At 50.3% G+C, this 18,001-nt stretch overlaps 1 protein-coding gene across 3 annotated transcripts in view; it reads left to right on the top strand.

The window, feature by feature from the left end:
• The window catches only part of TBC1D24 (TBC1 domain family member 24), a 31,774-nt gene extending 14,028 nt beyond the window's left edge, over positions 1-17,746 (top strand). For 2 of the 3 annotated variants that reach the window (XM_061993911.1, XM_061993910.1), the window contains 7 exons: positions 1,503-2,525; positions 5,643-5,660; positions 9,977-10,135; positions 11,052-11,115; positions 12,012-12,107; positions 12,488-12,722; positions 13,906-17,746. In XM_061993911.1, coding sequence (XP_061849895.1) covers positions 1,567-2,525; positions 5,643-5,660; positions 9,977-10,135; positions 11,052-11,115; positions 12,012-12,107; positions 12,488-12,722; positions 13,906-14,060 — 1,686 coding nt within the window. In that variant the 5' untranslated portion in view covers positions 1,503-1,566 and the 3' untranslated portion in view covers positions 14,061-17,746. The remainder of the gene's footprint in view (positions 1-1,502; positions 2,526-5,642; positions 5,661-9,976; positions 10,136-11,051; positions 11,116-12,011; positions 12,108-12,487; positions 12,723-13,905) is intronic. The other variant, XM_061993912.1, reaches the window with a different exon arrangement.
• The last annotated feature ends 255 nt before the right edge of the window (positions 17,747-18,001 follow it).

Raw genomic sequence — 18,001 nt, 5'->3', positions numbered from 1 at the left:
CTTGTGTTGACACAAGAGTGGCTGAGGGTTCATTGGAAGAATTTCAGTACCCCTTTGTTGTTGATTTAACCTTTAACCTGTCTTAATTGTACAAAACAGTTTAATGGGCCTGTTGTTTTTTTGTAAGGGTTATGTGCCTCTGCAGAGTGTACAGCATCAGCAGCCATGTGCCTCTTGCCTTCAATCTGGCACTGAGGCAGAGATGCTCCAGCCATTATGAAGGTATTTTACTGTACCTCCCCTTCTGGTTTTGCATTGCCACTGATTAACACTGAGTCAGGCATGGCCATTAGTGGCTGCAGTCCTGCTGTGTGCTGGGACACAGGTGTGCTTCCAAGCTGGAGTCAACTGGTAGGTTGTGTAAACAGGTGCTTTGAGGAACCAGAAGCCACAACCTGATCTTTCAGTTCCTGGTGCTGTTGCAGCCCTGTGGGTTTTGCAACCTCTCAGTGGTGGGGGCAGCAGGAGCTCTGGAGGGGCTGGATCACAGCAGTGTGTACACAGTGCTCAGGAGAATTCAGAAATGGTTTCATAAAGCTGTTTTAAGCTGACATGAACCTGTAGTGCAGCCAGAAAGGGTCGTTCTGTCCCACATCATCTGTGTTCTGGCATTAATGTGGCTGAGCCTACGACTGCACATCTTGCTGCTTATCCAATGGAAGAGAGAAGTTGTACCAGAGGGGTTGTGGAGGCTCCTTCCTTGGAGCTCTTCAAGACCCACCTGGACGTGTTCCTATGTGACCTGATGTAGGTGGTTGGACTGGATGAGCTCTAAAGGTCCCTTCCAACCCTGCCATTCTATGATTCTATGAACAAGCTGACCTCAGTGACTGTGTGGCCACACAAGAGTTGGCAGCAGCACGAAGAAATGACTAAGAACACGTGGCTGTGGCTGGTGGGAGATCAGCATCCCTTGTCACTGGCAACACAGAACAGTGTAAGCTGCTTGTGAGACTGCATCCTTGTAGTGTGGCAGTTACTTCCCTAAGGAATCGGGAAGAGAGATCCCAAACAGACTCTGCAGTGGATGTTTTTAAAGTGAGAGGCTTCTGTTCCCTTGAGAAGTTCACAGAAAGGTCTCTGCCTCAGTTTGGGCCTTCAGTTAGGGAGATGGACTTCCTGTGGAGATGTCATAGAAGCAGCCTCTTGGCTGGCCATTGATGAATGCCTTCAGTGTGGGTTTTGGACAGAAAGCAGGTAAAGTTTGGCTTAAAAATCATGAGGTGTGTGTCTTTAACTTGGAAAAGCATTGGCAATTGGCATTGCAGGAACAAGTTGAATCATAGAATCACAGAATGGTGGGGGTTGGAAGGGACCTTTAGAGCCCATCCAGTCCAACCCCCCTGCAGAAGCAGGGTCACCTAGATCAGGTTGCATTGGAACGTGTGCAGGTGGGTCTTGAAGCCCTCCAAGGAGGGAGGAACATCATATATGTTCCTAAAACAAATGAGAGACTACCTGTTACTCAAACCTCCTCCTTTCCCCTCCCCTTTCTTTTGCAGGAGAAGCTGTAAGTCACTTTAAGGCCTCTTCTCATGACTTATCTGCTATGCTTCTCCTGGAGCCATGGATGAGTACAACCGCTTCGTGGATTGGGACAAAATGGATGTTACCGTCCAGAGCCAGGATGCGAAGGAGCTAACCTGCCCCGAGCTGCAGGAGCTCAAGCAGCTGGCCCGTCAGGGCTACTGGGCCAAGAACCACTCCCTGAGAGCCAAAGTGTACCACAGACTGATCGGCAACATCCCGTGCCGCACGGTGACCCCGGACGCTAACGTGTACCGCGACATCGTCGTGAAGATCGTCGGCAAACGCAGCAGCAGCTCCCTGCCTCTGCCGGAGTTTGTGGATAACAGCCTGGTCCCTACGTACTGCCTGAACGCTGAGGGCGTGGGGGCCGTCAGGAAGATCATCCTCTGCGTTGCCAATCAGTTCCCAGACATATCGTTTTGCCCAGCTCTGCCTTCCGTGACGGCTTTGCTCCTCCACTACAGCAGAGACGAGGCGGAGTGCTTCGAGCTGGTGTGTCGCATCCTGGCTTGCAACGACCCTTCCAAGCGCCTCATCGATCAGACCTTCTTAGCTTTCGAGTCTTCCTGCATGACCTTTGGTGACCTGGTGAACAAATACTGTCAGGCAGCACACAAGCTGATGGTGGCCGTGTCCGAGGACGTGCTGGAGGTGTACTCGGACTGGCAGCGCTGGCTCTTCGGGGAGCTGCCCATGGCTTACGTCGCTCGGGTCTTCGACGTGTTTCTGGTGGAGGGCTACAAGGTCCTTTACCGAGTGGCCTTGGCTCTTCTCAAGTTCTTCCACAAGGTCAGAGCTGGGCAGCCCATGGAGTCTGAGAGCATCCAGCAGGACATCCGAGCTTTCGTGAGAGACATCGCCAAGTCGGTGTCTCCGGAGAGGCTGCTGGAAAAGGCCTTCGCCATCCGCCTCTTCTCCCGCAAGGAGATCCAGCTCCTGCAGATGGCCAACGAGAAGGCTTTGCAGCAGAAGGGCATCACGGTCAAACAGAAGAGGTAGGGCTCTCACTACGGGGAGCCTGAGTGCTCCCAGGAGCTTCCCAGTGTGACTGGGCCCTGGGGGACAGCTGGGGAAGCTCTACTGCTACATAGAATGGTAGGGTTTGGAAGGGACCTTTAGAGATCATCTAGTCCAACACCTGCTGCCCTCCTCTCATCTAGCCAGCCAGTTATGCCCTTGGAGAAGGCTATTAGGTTAATCAAATGGGATTTCCCCTTGGTGAATCCATGTTGACTCCCCCTGAAAACCGTCTTTCCCTTCATATGTTTAGTGACAACACTCAGGACATACCGGTATCTCTGCTGGGTTTCTTTTTGTCTCTGCAGAAGCAGCCAGCAGCCCTACAATTCAGCACTGCTGGGGTGGTAATGAGAAGTGTGACTGAAATGTTAAGGTACAAGAGAAACAAACCAGTTTCTTACAGCTTACTCATTCCTTTTCACAGGTGAAGTGCAGGTATTGTATCTCACAGGTGTCTCCCACCAGCTGGTTTGAAACTAAAAGGCATTTACCAATGCTGAAAAAAACCCCCACTTACAAATGACTTGGAAGGAAAGTACCCAAAGAAATGTGAGAATCAGCTCTAAATGTGAGGTTATTTGTATAAAACATGAATGTCATGCTGCCCAGTGCTGTGAATTCAGCAGTTCCTTCAGCGTTAAGTAGGCAAATGCTGTCCCAGCTGGGAACCTGCTGCTTCACTGGGGAGTTATTTTAACAGAGCAGGGAAGAAATAAGCCTTATTTACAGGTCACTTTGAAGATTAGTTTGACTGGAAGCCTCCTGAAAGTCAAGTGTACAGTAATGACAGGTAGGAGCTGACCTATTTTGTGACAGGTTCATCAAGAAGTAATGATTTTGACAGAACCACAGGAGGGTGGAGATGCTCATCCAGAAGCTGACAGTGGAACCACAGCTTCATTTCAGAAATGAAGGGAGGGAAAACCAGCTGTGAAACTAGTAAATGAAACGGTGCTGCAGTGTGGTGGTAAAAGCTGCAGCAATAAAAAGCTTATCTGAAAGGTCTGGAGTAGACCTGTACAGAAAAGGCAGCAATATATTAATCTAATCAAAATGAGCATACAGATGAGTGTGCAGGGAAATACTGGTGTGGTAGATGGGTTCTGTTGCTCCTAAGGCTGCAGAAAGCTTCTGCCAACTGATTCAAAACCTAAAAGTGTTCATAGAATCACAGCATGGTGGGGTTGGAAGGGACCTTTAGAGTCATCCAGTCCAACCCCCCTGCAGAAGCAGCTCCCACCCAGATCAGATAAAGCTGTTGAGCAGTTTTATCAGCTGTCCCGACCTCTGAAGGATGACTTCTAGAAGTCTGCTGGAGTTGATAAGTGTGATACCTAGAACTTGGTATTCTGGAGGACAGTCTTTGATTTTCTCTAGATCAGAAGGTCCCAGCCTCTGATCAATGAGGACCTTGTGGCCATTCATGTTGCTGAGTTAGTTACCACAGCTGCAAACAGATACCAGTCCATGGTACTGGGATACACACTTAGCAGGTTTCTACCTATACAATAATATAACTGTTATCAGAACCTCTTTCATGTGCCTAAACACCTGTGAGGTTCCCTCCAGACCTTTCCAACAGTTTCTTTTTTAGCCTCACACTTTGGTTTACAATTAACTTGTGCTTTATCTTGCTGTCTTGGAAGAATCAGTTTCAAATGTATCAAGGCACTGGAATGTCACCTTAGGTAGAGTTCAGCCCACTGTGTTTCACACTCACAACCAGTATCACCTCTTCCACTGTGTGTCAGCTTTTCTGGTGTGTATCTTTTCTTCCTGTACTGAGGTTTGGGAGAGCTGTAATGTCTTTTCTGTGTATATTCTTCAGCATCAGGAGGAGAGCTTTAAATAAATGTTAAAAAAGTAAAACCAAACACACACCAAACAAAACAAACCCCAGGTAAGCACAGAAAATACAGAGGCTCCTGCTGTGTCAGCTGCTGTAGAGGTGCTCTTGCTCAGAAGAACTGTGATGCCTTCAAAGCAAAATACAGTAAATTCATACCCAAATAATGGCCAGGAGTTACTGTCTGGCCAGGCAGAGTTGTTGGGGAGAAACTGTTGATCTTCTCTCAGCTGCTTTTGTAAACATACTGAAACTTCTCAGTATCCCCAGCACGGTGCTATATGAACTCAGCTCAGCTTGGGTTCTGCCGTGGGAGGATGTGGGTGCTGGGGAGCTGAGCTTTTAGAGTCATAGAGTCATTATGATTGGCAAAGCCCTTAGAGCTGCTGCAGTCCCAGCCCTCCCCTCACCCAGCCCAGCCCAGCACTGACCCACAGCCCTCAGCACCTCAGCTCCACGCCTTTGGGACCCCTCCAGGGCTGGGCACTCCCCCAGCTCCCTGGGCAGCCTGGCACAGGGGCTCACACCCCTCTCAGGGAAACAGTTCTGCCTCAGTTCCAGCCTCAGCCTCCCCTGGGGCAGCTGCAGCCCATTGCCTCTTGTCCTGTCATTGCTGCCTGGGGAGCAGAGCCTGACCCCCAGCTCCCTGCAGCCTCCTGGCAGGGAGTGTCAGAGAGTGCTGCTGGCTGCCCTCAGCCTCCTCCAGGCTCAGCACCCCCATTCCCTCAGCCCCTCCCCAGCACCCTTGTGCTCCAGCCCCTTCCCCAGCTCTGTGCCCGGCTCTGGCCACGCTGCAGCCCCTCAGTGTCCCTGTGGCAGTGAGTGAGGGGCCCAGCACTGAACCCAGCCCTGGAGCTGCGGCCTCCCCAGGGCCCAGCACAGGGGACAATCCCTGCCCTGCTCCTGCTGATCACACTTTTTCCTCCAGTGCTCAGCAGGACATGAGTGAGAGCTCATGGTGCTTGCCTTGTGCAAGGGGATGATGAATTATTCTCCAGCCCTGTAACTACCAACAGGTAGCAAAAAAAAAGGGAAAGAAAAAAGCAAATAGGAAGTATTTTAAGGTGTCTTTTCATTTGTTTGTTTTCCTCGTGCTTGGTGATTCAAATCAACCCTGACTTTGTTTCTCTCCAGGCTCCTTTCATTCACTTGGTCATGGATGTAGGAAATCACTGATCTTTTCTATCTTTTTTTTGTCTTTCTCCTTCTGTCACTTCCATGCCCACTGCACCCCTCCTGTTTGCAGTGTTGCATCTCCCAAAAGGTAGGTTAAAACACTTCAATCTTTGCTCTCTGCTTGTTCCTTCTGTCTTTGGCTGGTTATTTGATCCTGAGGCTGTCGTTGCTGCTAGTGCTGGGGCAGAAGAGACAGGGGTGCAGTGGTAGCATCCTCTTGCTGTGTAACATCTCCCTAATCCACTCGTGCAAAGTTAGTTCAAAGCACCTGCACAGTTGTAATCTGAGGGGCTGTGAGGCCAGACAGACAACAAAGTGCTTCTGTGGCACTGCCAGCTTGCATTTCCCAGAATGGAGGAGAATCACGTTCATGGTGGGATGCAAATCCATTCCACACTGGAAGAAGAAGTGGTTTTCTTGATTTCTCTATGATTCTCTGGCTGTTCTCTGTGATTTCCACATCTCCAGAACTGTCAGGTGGTGTCCCACCTCCAAACCTGGGGGATGCTGTTGGAACAGACAGACAGACTCGTGGGGTTTTTGTTCCTTGCAACCTTTCTGCAGGTGATTGGGCAGATGTTGGACTGAACCCAACTTGGCACACTCCTGGAAGTTCCTTGTCTCTATTCATGCTCAATTATATTTACTCCTAATTAGCTGTGGGGGTTTTATTAGAGGCAAGAAGACAAGACTCTCTTCCTGTGTCAAGGAGGTCAGAGTTACTCAGCTGTGTAGCATTAATGGTTAATGAAGTCATTCATCAAGGCTTGGCCTGAAAAGCAAATCTTAAAGGACAAAACCCAGTGGATTGTGATATCTGATAAGCAGAGAACTTGGGAAGGAGAAAGGCTGCCCTGTGAGCATTCAATGCCACGAGCTGTATGGCTTTGAAGTGATGCCTTTGAGAATGTTGCAGCCTTGTTGCAGGTGCCCTGAGTTAACTTCAGTGAGTGATGCACACTAACATTTGTACTAATTCATAACACCATCATTGCAATTCATTTCCTCGTGCCTTAGTGTGTGAAGGAACACCTTCAGAGACTTAGCAGGGCACATTTCACATCGTATGCTGTGTGTGGAGGACTTGCAGTGGGTCAGCAGGCTGTTAACTCCAGCCAAGCCAATCTTTAACACCCATCCCTTGGTTTTACTGTAGCTGCAAGGTTCTGCAAGCAGCAGGAGGCCTTGCTTTCTGCTGGGAAACACATAGCTTGGCTTTGAGGGGACTGAGGTAGCTGCAGGGTGTCTGTTGACACTGATCTCAATGGGGGATTAGGTTTCAGGCTTAGACACCACATATGGCTTATATTGCCATTTGTGACTGAGGAACAACATCCCACTTGTACCAGGCATTTCTTGATAAAGATTTAATGCCCACCCTGTAAGATTTGACCCAAACCCAAGTCCAGCAGGATGAAGTAATTCAGTGAGTCATGCCTTGGAGTGTGGTTTGTGTTGTCTTGGCATTCACACAGAGGCACCCTCAGCCTGGGCTTTATCTTCAGGATCTGTGAGGTCCCTGAAGCTCCTTGTGTTAATGATACAGCTGTAAAAGCTGCTTCATTAAGCATTTGAATGGTGCTGCTTTCCTAAATCTCATTTCCTTGGGGCTGATAAGGACTGGAGGTGTCTTTCCAGCAGTCCATAGAAGGTTGGCACGCTGATCCCAAGAAGCCAACATGAAGAGCTCAGGAAAGTGCTAATGCAGGGTAAAATCTGAGTCAGTGGATTCAGTTTAATGCAGTGCCAGTCCAAACTGAGTGTTCTCTCCAACTGCTGGTTTCTTAGCACAGAGCCCTGAAGGGCCTCAGGTGTGGTGAGGGCTAAACTCCATTTTTCATCATCAACATAGACCAAAAAGGGGCTTTTTTTAATTAGACACCTTGTGTGCTGTTCCTTTTCACTCACTGCTTTGAGAAGCACCTACCCAACTGGAGAAAATGCCTGTCAGTATCCTTAGAGAAGCAGTGTCAGAAAGGAGAGGATGAAGCCAGGTCAGACACTCACCACTCCACGTGCCATTTTCTGAGCTCCCCACAAGGCCTTTGTGTTTATGTGGAGCAGCACAGCCTGGTGTGCTGTAGGTGTAGGCTGTGGTTGGCACTGGGCACAAGGCAGGATCAGATTTCAGCCTGAAGCACCTGCAGCTGTGATTTTTTTGGACTGGCAAATAGCAGGTCATTTTCTTTCAAACCTTTCAGTGGAGCTGAGGGCTGAATGGTCACACTGAATATCAAAGGAGCAGCATGCCTGGCATAGCTGTAAATGGCCAGTGCAGTGGAAAAGGCTTTCTAGGAACTGAGGAAGAGCTGTTTATAAAGGTGATGTTGTTCCTACAGGGGGAAGTTACCAAGAGACACACAGGTGATGTGTTACTGTGAGTGCTGCTGAACACAGTCTGGGTAGGAAAGTCCCTGAACCAACTGCTCATAATAGCCAGGAGAAAGAACAAAGGTAAAAGAAGAGGTACAGTGAGGTTGAGAGCCTTCTAGAAACAAGTACCTAAGTGTAGTTGCCCAAACAGATCACTTGAAGTGTGCAAAGTGTCCAGACCAAGCATACAACTAGCTGAGAGCCTTGCCTGAGGTTTGGCAGCTTTAAAAGTGTTTGGATGGATGTTTCCTGCTAAGAGCCTGTTTGCCATCATTACTTATCCTCCAGAAATTCACTGCAATAAACTACTTGACTCCCTTGAGTATTTTTAATTCCCTGAATGTGAGAAGAATCTACTTTCTGGTGAAGTGGAACCACCAAGGGTTTGGTTCTCAGCTCTGTTCCACGCTGCCACCAGCCTTTAGCTGCAGACCACACAGGACCCAGGAGGGCTGAGACCTAGAGTAACGGTGCTAAAGCTGTGGCTTCAGGTCTTAGCTCATACATAGCTTCAGCTGATCAACTTGCTGTGTGTTTCAAAGCACAAATCATGTTCTAGTCAGCAATACTGTAAGATTTAAAAGCCATTAGTGGTTGCAGCTTGCTTGGATAGGTGTCTGTGTCAGCTCCCTCCAGTTAAATGATGCAGGGGAGCAATGGGAGTGGGGATTTGGTCCCATGTTTGCTAAAGGAAGCAGTAATTTCTTACTTTTTGGGGGAGGTTTGTGGCCTGAGGAGCCACTCAATCAGAAATGCTGACATTGAGGCAGCTACAGTACATTTCAGAAAGCAAAATCAGAATGCAGGTGCTGCTGATGCCTTGGTAGTGCAGGCAAGGAAACCAGCAGAACATGTATAGTTGGTGTGATTTAGGGAGTGGGCTCAGCTAGTCAGACACACACAGATACACCCTGTTGAGGGCCTCTTTGTGTTTCATGAATCTCAGAGGAAATCAATGTGTAGTTGTCAAAAAAAACCAAAGCAAAGCAGAAAGAAAACCTACCAGAAACTGGCCAGCACTTGCAACTGAATCCTTGCATGCAGAGCCATCTGCCTTAAAGCTTCTTTTAACTAATGGCTGCCCAGTAAGTTAGCATCTTACTTCCACCACGGTTTTGGCTCTCACCCTTGCATCTTAAAAGCCTTTAACATTGGCCATGGATGCAGTAACACTTGTTCAATCCCCAGGCTCTGAGCTTGGTGTGCTTCTGTGTTCTGAGAAAGGAAGGTTGGGTAAGGTGATGATGTTATTACCTCCAAGCTATGGGTATCAGACCTCCTGGGGGTTGTAGGGGTTTACTTTCCACTGTGTCTGGCATTCCTTCGTGCTCTCACACTCCATCTGTACCCAGGAACCTTGGATCTTCTTTGATTCTTACTGAAATGGTTGATAATGACGTTCCCCAGAGATGGTCCTTTCCAAAAGCTTCACATACTTGCTTTGAGCTACACTTGGCTTAGCCTGGTGATACTGAGACCTCTGAGGGGTTTAGAAGGTCCCTAATCCCATCATACAGGCAGAACCTCAAAGAGGGGGAAGAAGTACCAACTCCTTGTTTCAGATCCTGGCTGTTTCTTTAGATACTCTGTTCTCTGTGCTTAAATACAGCCAGTGAGACTGCCTCAGACAACAGGTACCATTTAACCTGTTTAAGGTGATGGTTACCCCAGCTGAATCGCTCCCCTGTGTGTAAAGCTGCAGCCACAGCTGCCATACAGAGGAGTTGCTCTGTAAGGTCAGATCACTGCCTCTTGAGGGTTCTGTTCAACTGCAGTTTACTGCCTCCAGTAAGTCATGGCCTTTTAATCACACAGGCTGGAGCTTTGAGCAATAGCACATCATAGAATGGGCTGTGTTAGAAGTGACCTTAAAGCTCATCCAGTCCAACCCCTGCCGTGGACACAGACACTTTCCACTAGACCAGGTTGCTGACACCCAGTGCACTGACGCCCAGGCACTCACAACCACACCTACTAGGGTCTTGTAGTGTTGTGTTACTGTCTCTCAGTGGTTTGTGTTGTGTTCCTCAGGCAGAATGTGCACTTGGCAGTTCATGCTGAGAACTTCAAGTCTGAAATTGTCAGTGTGAAGGAGATGCGAGATATCTGGTCATGGATCCCAGAGAGATTTGCACTTTGCCAGCCCCTCCTGCTTTTCACCACCTTGGAACATGGCTGTAGTCTGAGCAGGTAAGGAACACCTTCCCCACTCTTCTCTGTGGCAGGGCACAAAACAGCAGCTGATGAGCTGTTCTCTGGATTGACAGAAAGACCATGCCTTGTCAGAACTTGATCTGAAGAGTGTTACTAGAGATAGGATGGAAATAACAGAATTACAGCATGGTGGGGGCTGGGAGGGCCCTGCAGAGCTGCTCCAGCCCCAGCCCCTGCTCCAGCAGCTTCCCCTGGCTCAGGGGCACAGGAACGTGTCCAGCTGGGGTTGGAAACCTCCTGAGAAGGAGCCTCCACACCCTCCCTGGGCAGCCTGGGCCAGGGCTCCCTCCTCTCAGCACCAAAGTAGCTTCTCCTCCTGTGCCAGGGGAACTGTTTGTGTCCCAGCTGATGTCCATCACCCCTTGTCCTGTCCCTGGGCACCACAGAACAAAGTGTCCCCCATCCTGCTGACACCCAGCCTTTAGGTACTTGTCAGTGCTGCTGAGGTGCCCCTGAGCTCAGGCTTCTCTTCTCCAGGCTGAACAGCCCCAGGGCTGCAGCCTTTCCTCCTCACACACACGTTCCATCCCCTCAGCACCTTGGTGTCCCTGCACTGGCCTCTCTGCAGCAGTTCCCTGTCTCTCCTGAGCTGGGGAGCCCAGAACTGGCCACAGGACTCCAGATGAGGCCTCAGCAGGGCAGAGCAGAGGCGGAGAACCTGCAGTCAGTCTGCAGAAGCACAGAGAGCTGAGCAGAGAACTACTTGATAATTGTTTATTCAGAGCTCTGTTATTTACAGTGGACTGTAAAAAAGCATTTGCAGGAATATGCTTAGCCCTTAGATAGCTTTTTTGCTGTGCTATGTCAGAGGAGGAGGTGCCAGGTGTTAGGGAGGAAAAGAACTGGAGCTGGTGGTAGCTGAGTGCTCATTTCTGTGTACTCTGCACCTCAGGTTCTATTCTCACAGCGAGGGACACGAACCAACTCTTCTCCTCATCAAGACCACAGCAAAAGAGGTGAGTGAGGTGAAAGGCAACTGGTTCAATTCAGGCTTAGGCTGTTAAGTAATGCTGTATCACAGCACACAACTGCTTAGAGTAGCATGAAGATGCAAGACACCTGCAGTTGCTTGGGTCTGGGGTTTTTAATGGTGCATGTTTTAAATGGTTCCATTTGTTGATTATGAGACTCTTGTGTTCCTGAGTAAATCTTGTCATCCAGGTCTTGGTCAGCTATTGTAAGGCACACAGGGTGATGGACCAGAGCAACTCATTGAGCTCTTGGGTAGACTCTAACTGCAGAATCAGGAGGATTTGAGGCAGTGATGGTTATTGCTGGTAGCAAGAATCTCTTCTAGTGCAAACAGAAGACTCCAGGGAAAAGCTCATCCCTCCATGGCTGGGTTTCTCTCTGTTGGAAACCAGTGAAGCACTTGCTGTTTGAACAAGCTGCTTGAAATACCTGAACTAGTTCAGCACTGGCTTAGCTAAGCTGATCTCAGCCTACAGTTTGAAATGGAGAAAGGCACCGAGGCTGCTGTTTGTGAGCAGAAAATGTTCAGGCAGAACTGCTTGTGCTGTGACTTGTGATGAGGCTGTTGCTTTGGATGCCAAAACGAGGCAGTGGGAGTCAGGCTTTACATGTTTGGAGGGATTTATGTGGAACATTTGTCCTTTAAGGCCTCAGAGATGGGCAATAATTTCTGCCACTGTGAGGACTGAAGGATACCCACCCTTGGGTTCAAGCAGTCTGTGTCTGTCTTTAGATACAAGTGCTTGTGCTGCCTTAATCCACTGATATAGACACTTTGAAAACCCAACTACAATAAAAGCTTCAGTTGTGGCCTCTGAAGTGTTGTTCTCAAGGGGTTTAACACACTTGGGAAGCCTCCTGACCCTGCTGTGTGTGCCAGGTGTGTGGTGCCTACCTGTCGACTGACTGGAGCGAGCGCAGGCGAGGAGGCAACAAGCTGAGCTTCTTTGGAACTGGGGAGTGCTTCGTGTTCAGGGTGAGTAAAATGGGATTGTGTCTACCCAGTAGCAGGGCAGAACTGCTGTACTGTTATACCTCTTCCACTAGAAGAGCCTGGGTTATATGCCCTCCTACTTTAGGGAACCCAGGAGAAGCTTTTCCTGGTCAGTGCTGTAGTAACTCTGGTTGTCCTGTCTTTTCTTACAAGCTGTAATAGGGTAACACAGAAAACACTGCATCATTTCTTCCATCACCTAAACAGCAAAGGTATAAAGAAAGAATATAACATCTGGCCTAAAAGCTTGGTCCAATCTGTGTCACTGATGGTGCAGGTGGCCTTTGAGGGGCTTCAGTGTTCCCTGCACAGCTCTCTGCATTGTGCTGGCTAAAGCTTGGCTCTTCTCTTCCCTCATGCAGCTGCAGCCAGAGGTGGAACGCTACGAGTGGGTGATCATCAAACACCCAGAGCTGGCCAGCAGGGGTTCAGAGCCAGAAAACCACAGCTCAGCAGCTCCCAGCAGCCTGTGCTCCAGCAGCATCCCACCCCAGCCCGCAGATCGCCTCTCGCCCTTCTTAGCAGCTCGTCACTTCAACCTGCCCTCCAGAACTGCCTCCATGTTCATGGCAGGCAGCAGCGAGTGCATCATCATAGGTACAGCACTGGGGGGCTTAGGGCATCCCTCTCTACACACTGTACCTGAGACAGGCCCCTGTGTTCATCACACCTGTGTTTCAATCTCCCTACAGCTGGAGGTAAAGGTGGCCACAACCTGACACTGTAAGCCAAGGAACATCCTCTGTGTGGAAACATGCTTGTGGGGCATTCTAGAGTAAGGTAGTAGCTCTTAGCTTTAAGCACAGCCAGACCTTCATGCTGCAACATTAGAAATGGTTCTTGAAGAGAGCCCCAGCTGCAGAGAGACAGGGAACTGCTGCAGAGAGGCCAGTGCAGGGACACCAAGGTGCTGAGGGGATGGAACATGTGTGAGGAGGAAAGGCTGCAGCCCTGGGGCTGTTCAGCCTGAGGAAGAGAAGCCTGAGCTCAGGGGCACCTCAGCAGCACTGACAAGTACCTAAAGGGTGGGTGTCAGCAGGATGGGGGACACTTTGTTCTGTGGTGCCCAGGGACAGGACAAGGGGTGATGGACATCAGCTGGGACACAAACAGTTCCCCTGGCACAGGAGGAGAAGCTCCTTTGGTGCTGAGGTGAGGGAGCCCTGGCCCAGGCTGCCCAGGGAGGGTGTGGAGGCTCCTTCTCAGGAGGTTTCCAACCCCAGCTGGACACGTTCCTGTGTCCCCTGAGCCAGGGGAAGCTGCTGGAGCAGGGGCTGGGGCTGCAGCAGCTCTGCAGGGCCCTTCCCACCCCACCACTCTGGAATTATATGAAGAGGAGCCTACTCTGCTCTGGGCTTTCAGAACACAGAGTGAGCTGTAGAACATGGTAGATCTCCTGGAACTTCCTTGGATCTGGGGTGCTGCTGACGTGGACAGAAGCTCACTATGTAAAATTGTCACCTGAATGTGATTTACAAGGAAGAGGTATTTAATTGTAGCTCTCCTTTACCCAGAAATGCTGTATTTGACAGTTACCAGGAGAGCAGCCAGGCTGGTGATTTCCTCTGTGGCATCAGGAGCTGGCTCTGTTCCCCTTTAGCACCACGTGCTCTAGTCGGCCATCAGCTGGGCTGAAGGCTGCAAACAAACGTCACTCAGGGCTTCCATTTGTTCCCACTAGAAAAGCACTGAAGTTTTGGGGGGTTCATGTTTTTTACTGGCAGTTTCCCCTGCTATAAAATGCAGAGGCACCCTCTCACTTGTCCTTGTCTGTGCACAGGAGGAGGTGATGGCCAGGCTCTGTACCTCGATGCCGATCTGAACCACGGAAGAACCAGCCACTGCGACACTTTCAACAACCAGCCCTTGTGCTCTGAAAGCTTCCAGATCTCTGTCTTGGAGGTGTGGGGCTTCAGGGACACTATGAATGGTTGACATGACTGTCATCCATCAACTGCTTGTTCAGCTGTCCTAGGATTCCCAAGGCAAACTCTAATGCAGGAGCCAAACTGGAACAGAACTTCTGGGCTCAGTGTTTTCCGGTAGTTACCAAGTGCTGCACTTCTGCAGGGCTTAGTTGTTTACTCTTATTTAAGACAGGTCAAGGTGGAGTAACATATCTGAGTAATTTCTTAGCTCTTAACCTCTAGAAATGTGGACTCAAAAGGGCAGTGATGTGAGAGCATCCTACATGGGTAGCTGTCCACGTCATGGCACAGCTCTGCAGTCTGATGCTGCTCCTCAAAGGCCTGGAGCTGGCTGAGGTGTGCTGCAGAGCTGTGTGTCACTGGCACCAGGCTCTGGTTTGAGCCAGTCATACCAATTGCCTGCTCCCAGGGAACACTGATGACCTCAGATTTGGCAGAACAGTAGTCCCTAAGATGATTGCCCTGCTCTGAGCAGGTGTTGTGCAGACAAATCAGCACCACGTCAGCCGTGGAAGCCCTCGACTCACACAGGAGCTGTGATTCCTACTGACCCTTCTCCTTGCACCTGAACCCTTGGCACATTCCAGTTGCATCTGTTGGAGGCCTCTGCCTCTGAGGAAAGCATCAGGACTGAACAACCATATCTGAAAGGCTGGGTTTTGTTTACATTCTTGTTCCATATCAGTATAACAACTTCAAACTGACTCACGTTGTGTGCAGCTGAAGCTACGGTGTGTCTGCAGTGCTCAGAGACTCCCTGGCTTTGGCTTTCCTGGGAGCTGAAATGAAGCTTTAAATCTGAGAGTCACTGCTCTGATACCACTGATGTGTCTGGGAATTAGGCACTGAGCTACAGAAGATTATGCTCTCCCCACAGGTAAATGGAGGTGGGAGGGAAACCTTCTGTGTCAAGATTCCTCTGGGAACAGACACGTTTCCCAGGAGAACTGTTTCTGCATATCATGACTCTTCCCAGTGAGGACATCCTGAAAAAGGGAAGGCTTCGTTTTGCCAGCAGTGTTCTGGTAGGGTTTGGGTGATGCAAAGAGCCTTTTACCCCTTCCTGGGAACTCCTGCAGTGGCACCTGATGTCTGGAGGCAATTGCCCTGTGTCTTTACAACTGCTGTACAGCTTCTCCCAGGTGAGGCACAAGTACCTAAACCCCAGTGGAGGGTGCAGAGTGTGTGACAGAATGCTCTCAAAGCTTCACTGGGGAATCTACTGATAGGACTCACCACAACAAGTAAAATGAGGGGAAAGAGGAACTGCTGGGGTGGGGGGGGTTGATCTAAAGAACTGCTTTAGAGTTGTGCAAGTGTTATTAGTACTTAAAACTGAAGCTCATGTAAAGGGAGAATGTTACAACTCTCTAGTGAGGCTGGACAGGGCTGTGGCGTTGTGCAGAGCTCACTGGGGAGTCTCAGGGGTGACCTGGGCTCGTTTGGACCCCGTTTGTCTTGGTAGAGAGTTGCCTCTGCAAGGACTGTGACCAAACTTGGCAAAAAAAGGAGTGTGATTTGCTTCTTATGGTGCCATTTAAGATTTCTTTTTGTCCAAAGTAGCTGTTTGAAGTGTTCAGACTGTGGAGACACGGCTGAGGATGTCCTGCAGCATCCACACCTGCAGGGAGATCAGCTGGTGCCCTTTGAGAGACTCAGCCCTGGGCCTCTCTCTCATTCCCAACCTCCCACTCAGTGGGTTCTGTCTTTTCATGGGTTCACTGGAAGCCTGGTTGAACTGGGAGGGAAGGTGAATTCACTTGTGCTTGGGTGTTCCATGAACTTGGACAGTCAGAGCTGGGGTTTACAAACCCTGCCTGCTTCTTTTTCCACACCAGCCATATCATTTTACACTTGCTGCTGTCCCACAGAGCTCCCTCAGACAAAACAAATGGCTCACAGACACTGTCTCCCCTGTAGCAGGTTCTCTTCAGTGCAGGTGGGACTGCAGTTCTGTCCATAGCTCCCCTCCTGTCTCAGCTTGTCTCAGGCACCCTTGAGAAAGAACAAACCAAAACACATTACTTTTCAGCTTGTTAACTTGCCAGAAAGTCCCTGGGGCCCTGTGCTGGCAGGATCTGTGAGGCTTTATGGTGTTATACTCCAAATGAATGGGCTTTATCTGCAGAATCTTCCCTGCAGCTGGCAGCAGTGCTGTGATTTGTGTCCTCCCCCATCCCTGCCAGTGCAGCTGTGTCCATGAACCCCGAGCACCGCTCTGGTTCTGGAGCCACATGCAACAAACACTCTTCCTTTCCCTGCTCTGTGCTGAGCACACAGGGATTTGGGTGTTTGACATGAGAGATAACCCAAGAGTGGCTCAGAAATTTGTGGTAGTGTGAGAATCCAGAGAGCAGTTCTGCAAATGAGTGTGGTTTGGGCATCTGAGCCTCTTGCAGGCCTCAGCCCAGCTCCCCTTGTGCCAGATGAGCACAGCTCCTGACCCCCAGCAGCAACAGTGTGTGGGAGACCCCTCTTTGGTAGATGGTCTTTCACATGGAACTGAAGGGAAATCATCATTCTTAAAGGCAGAGGTGAGGCTGGCAGGGTCTGGGAGCTGCTCTGGGGCTGTGAGCAGGAACTGGACAGTTAAGGATGCTGCTGATGGCTCCTCTTCATCCCAACCCCAAGGCATGTGCCACAGGGATGGGTTTAGCTTGGTACAGCACTCCCCTGCTCAGACAGCCCCCCAGGACCAGTGCATGTGTGTTAAGTTGCAATGGTCTGGCAGGAGGGACTGTACAGTGCTGGGCCATCCTCATGCAGTCCGTGTGCTCAGGACAAGTGAGTGTTGCTTCTGTAACTCCTGATGGTTGTGAGACACGCTGGGGGAACAGCATCCCGTTCCTTCCCAGTAGCAGGGATGTGGCTTTTGTCTTTGTAGCTGCTGACTCAGTGTTTACCAGAGTTGAGGTGATTGGAGCCAACAGTTTGACTGCCCTGCAAACCCCCTCTGAGGCAGAGCCCACAGGCTGGTTTTGAAGGGGATCACTACAGTGGGCACCTTACCAGGAGGTCACCATCGTGTGAAGCACCCAGCTGGGATGTGCTGTGGCCACAGTGTCACTCCAGGGGACTGCTGATGTGGTTTGTAGCCCTTGTTTGCAGCTCCCTGGGTGAGAGTGGCAGTGTGGCTCCATGAGCTGCTGGGTGTGCTGGAGAGCCCTCAGCATCTCCCAGGGGGTGTTAGCTTCCCCAAGAAGCTGCTTTTGGCTTTCTAATACTCTCCTGAAGGCAGAAAAGACTCGAAACAACAGACATCAGAAACTGGAGTCGATTGTAAACGGCACCTGAGGCGTTTCCAGGCCACGGGAATGGTTCCCAGCTCCCAGCCAAGGCTGCAGCCCTGCACCCAAAAGCAGCTGCTTTTCCCTTTCCTGATGGGAACAAAGGGAAGGGAACAGCTCCGGGTCCCTCTGTGCTGGAGACAAACGGGAGGGGCGAGCAGCAGTGTCGGAGCGTTAGACCCGGTGCCTGCAGAGGTCAGTGCTGAGGCACAGAGGGGTGGCGATTCCCGTGTGTGCATCGTGTCCCTTGTCCTTGGAATCCCATCCCCCGGTGGACGGCTGAGGTAGCTGAGGTGATGTTTTCCCTCGGGTTGAGCAGTGCCGTGCTGCTGGGTTGGTTTCCCACCTGCTCTGTGGATGGTGTTTGTGTCCCTCTGCACAATCTTGGATATATATTAAAAGCTGTTTGACTGTGGAGGTTACTGACTTGCTCTTTCATCCTCTTACCTGTAGGTCTCAGAGCAAAAGGCATGCTGAAGCTGAGAAATAGCCTGAGGCTCCTTCTGGGGGGTTCCAAACCCCAGCTGGACACGTTCCTGTGCCCCTGAGCCAGGGGAAGCTGCTGGAGCAGGGGCTGGAGCAGCTCTGCAGGGCCCTGCCAGCCCCACCACTCTGGGGTTGTGTGTATTTGTCCCTCTCAATGACTTGGTTTCAACCTGGA

The sequence above is a fragment of the Colius striatus genome, chromosome 3, assembly GCF_028858725.1.
Source record: "Colius striatus isolate bColStr4 chromosome 3, bColStr4.1.hap1, whole genome shotgun sequence".
Lineage (NCBI taxonomy): Eukaryota > Metazoa > Chordata > Aves > Coliiformes > Coliidae > Colius > Colius striatus.
This window is presented reverse-complemented; position numbering and strand designations above follow the sequence as displayed.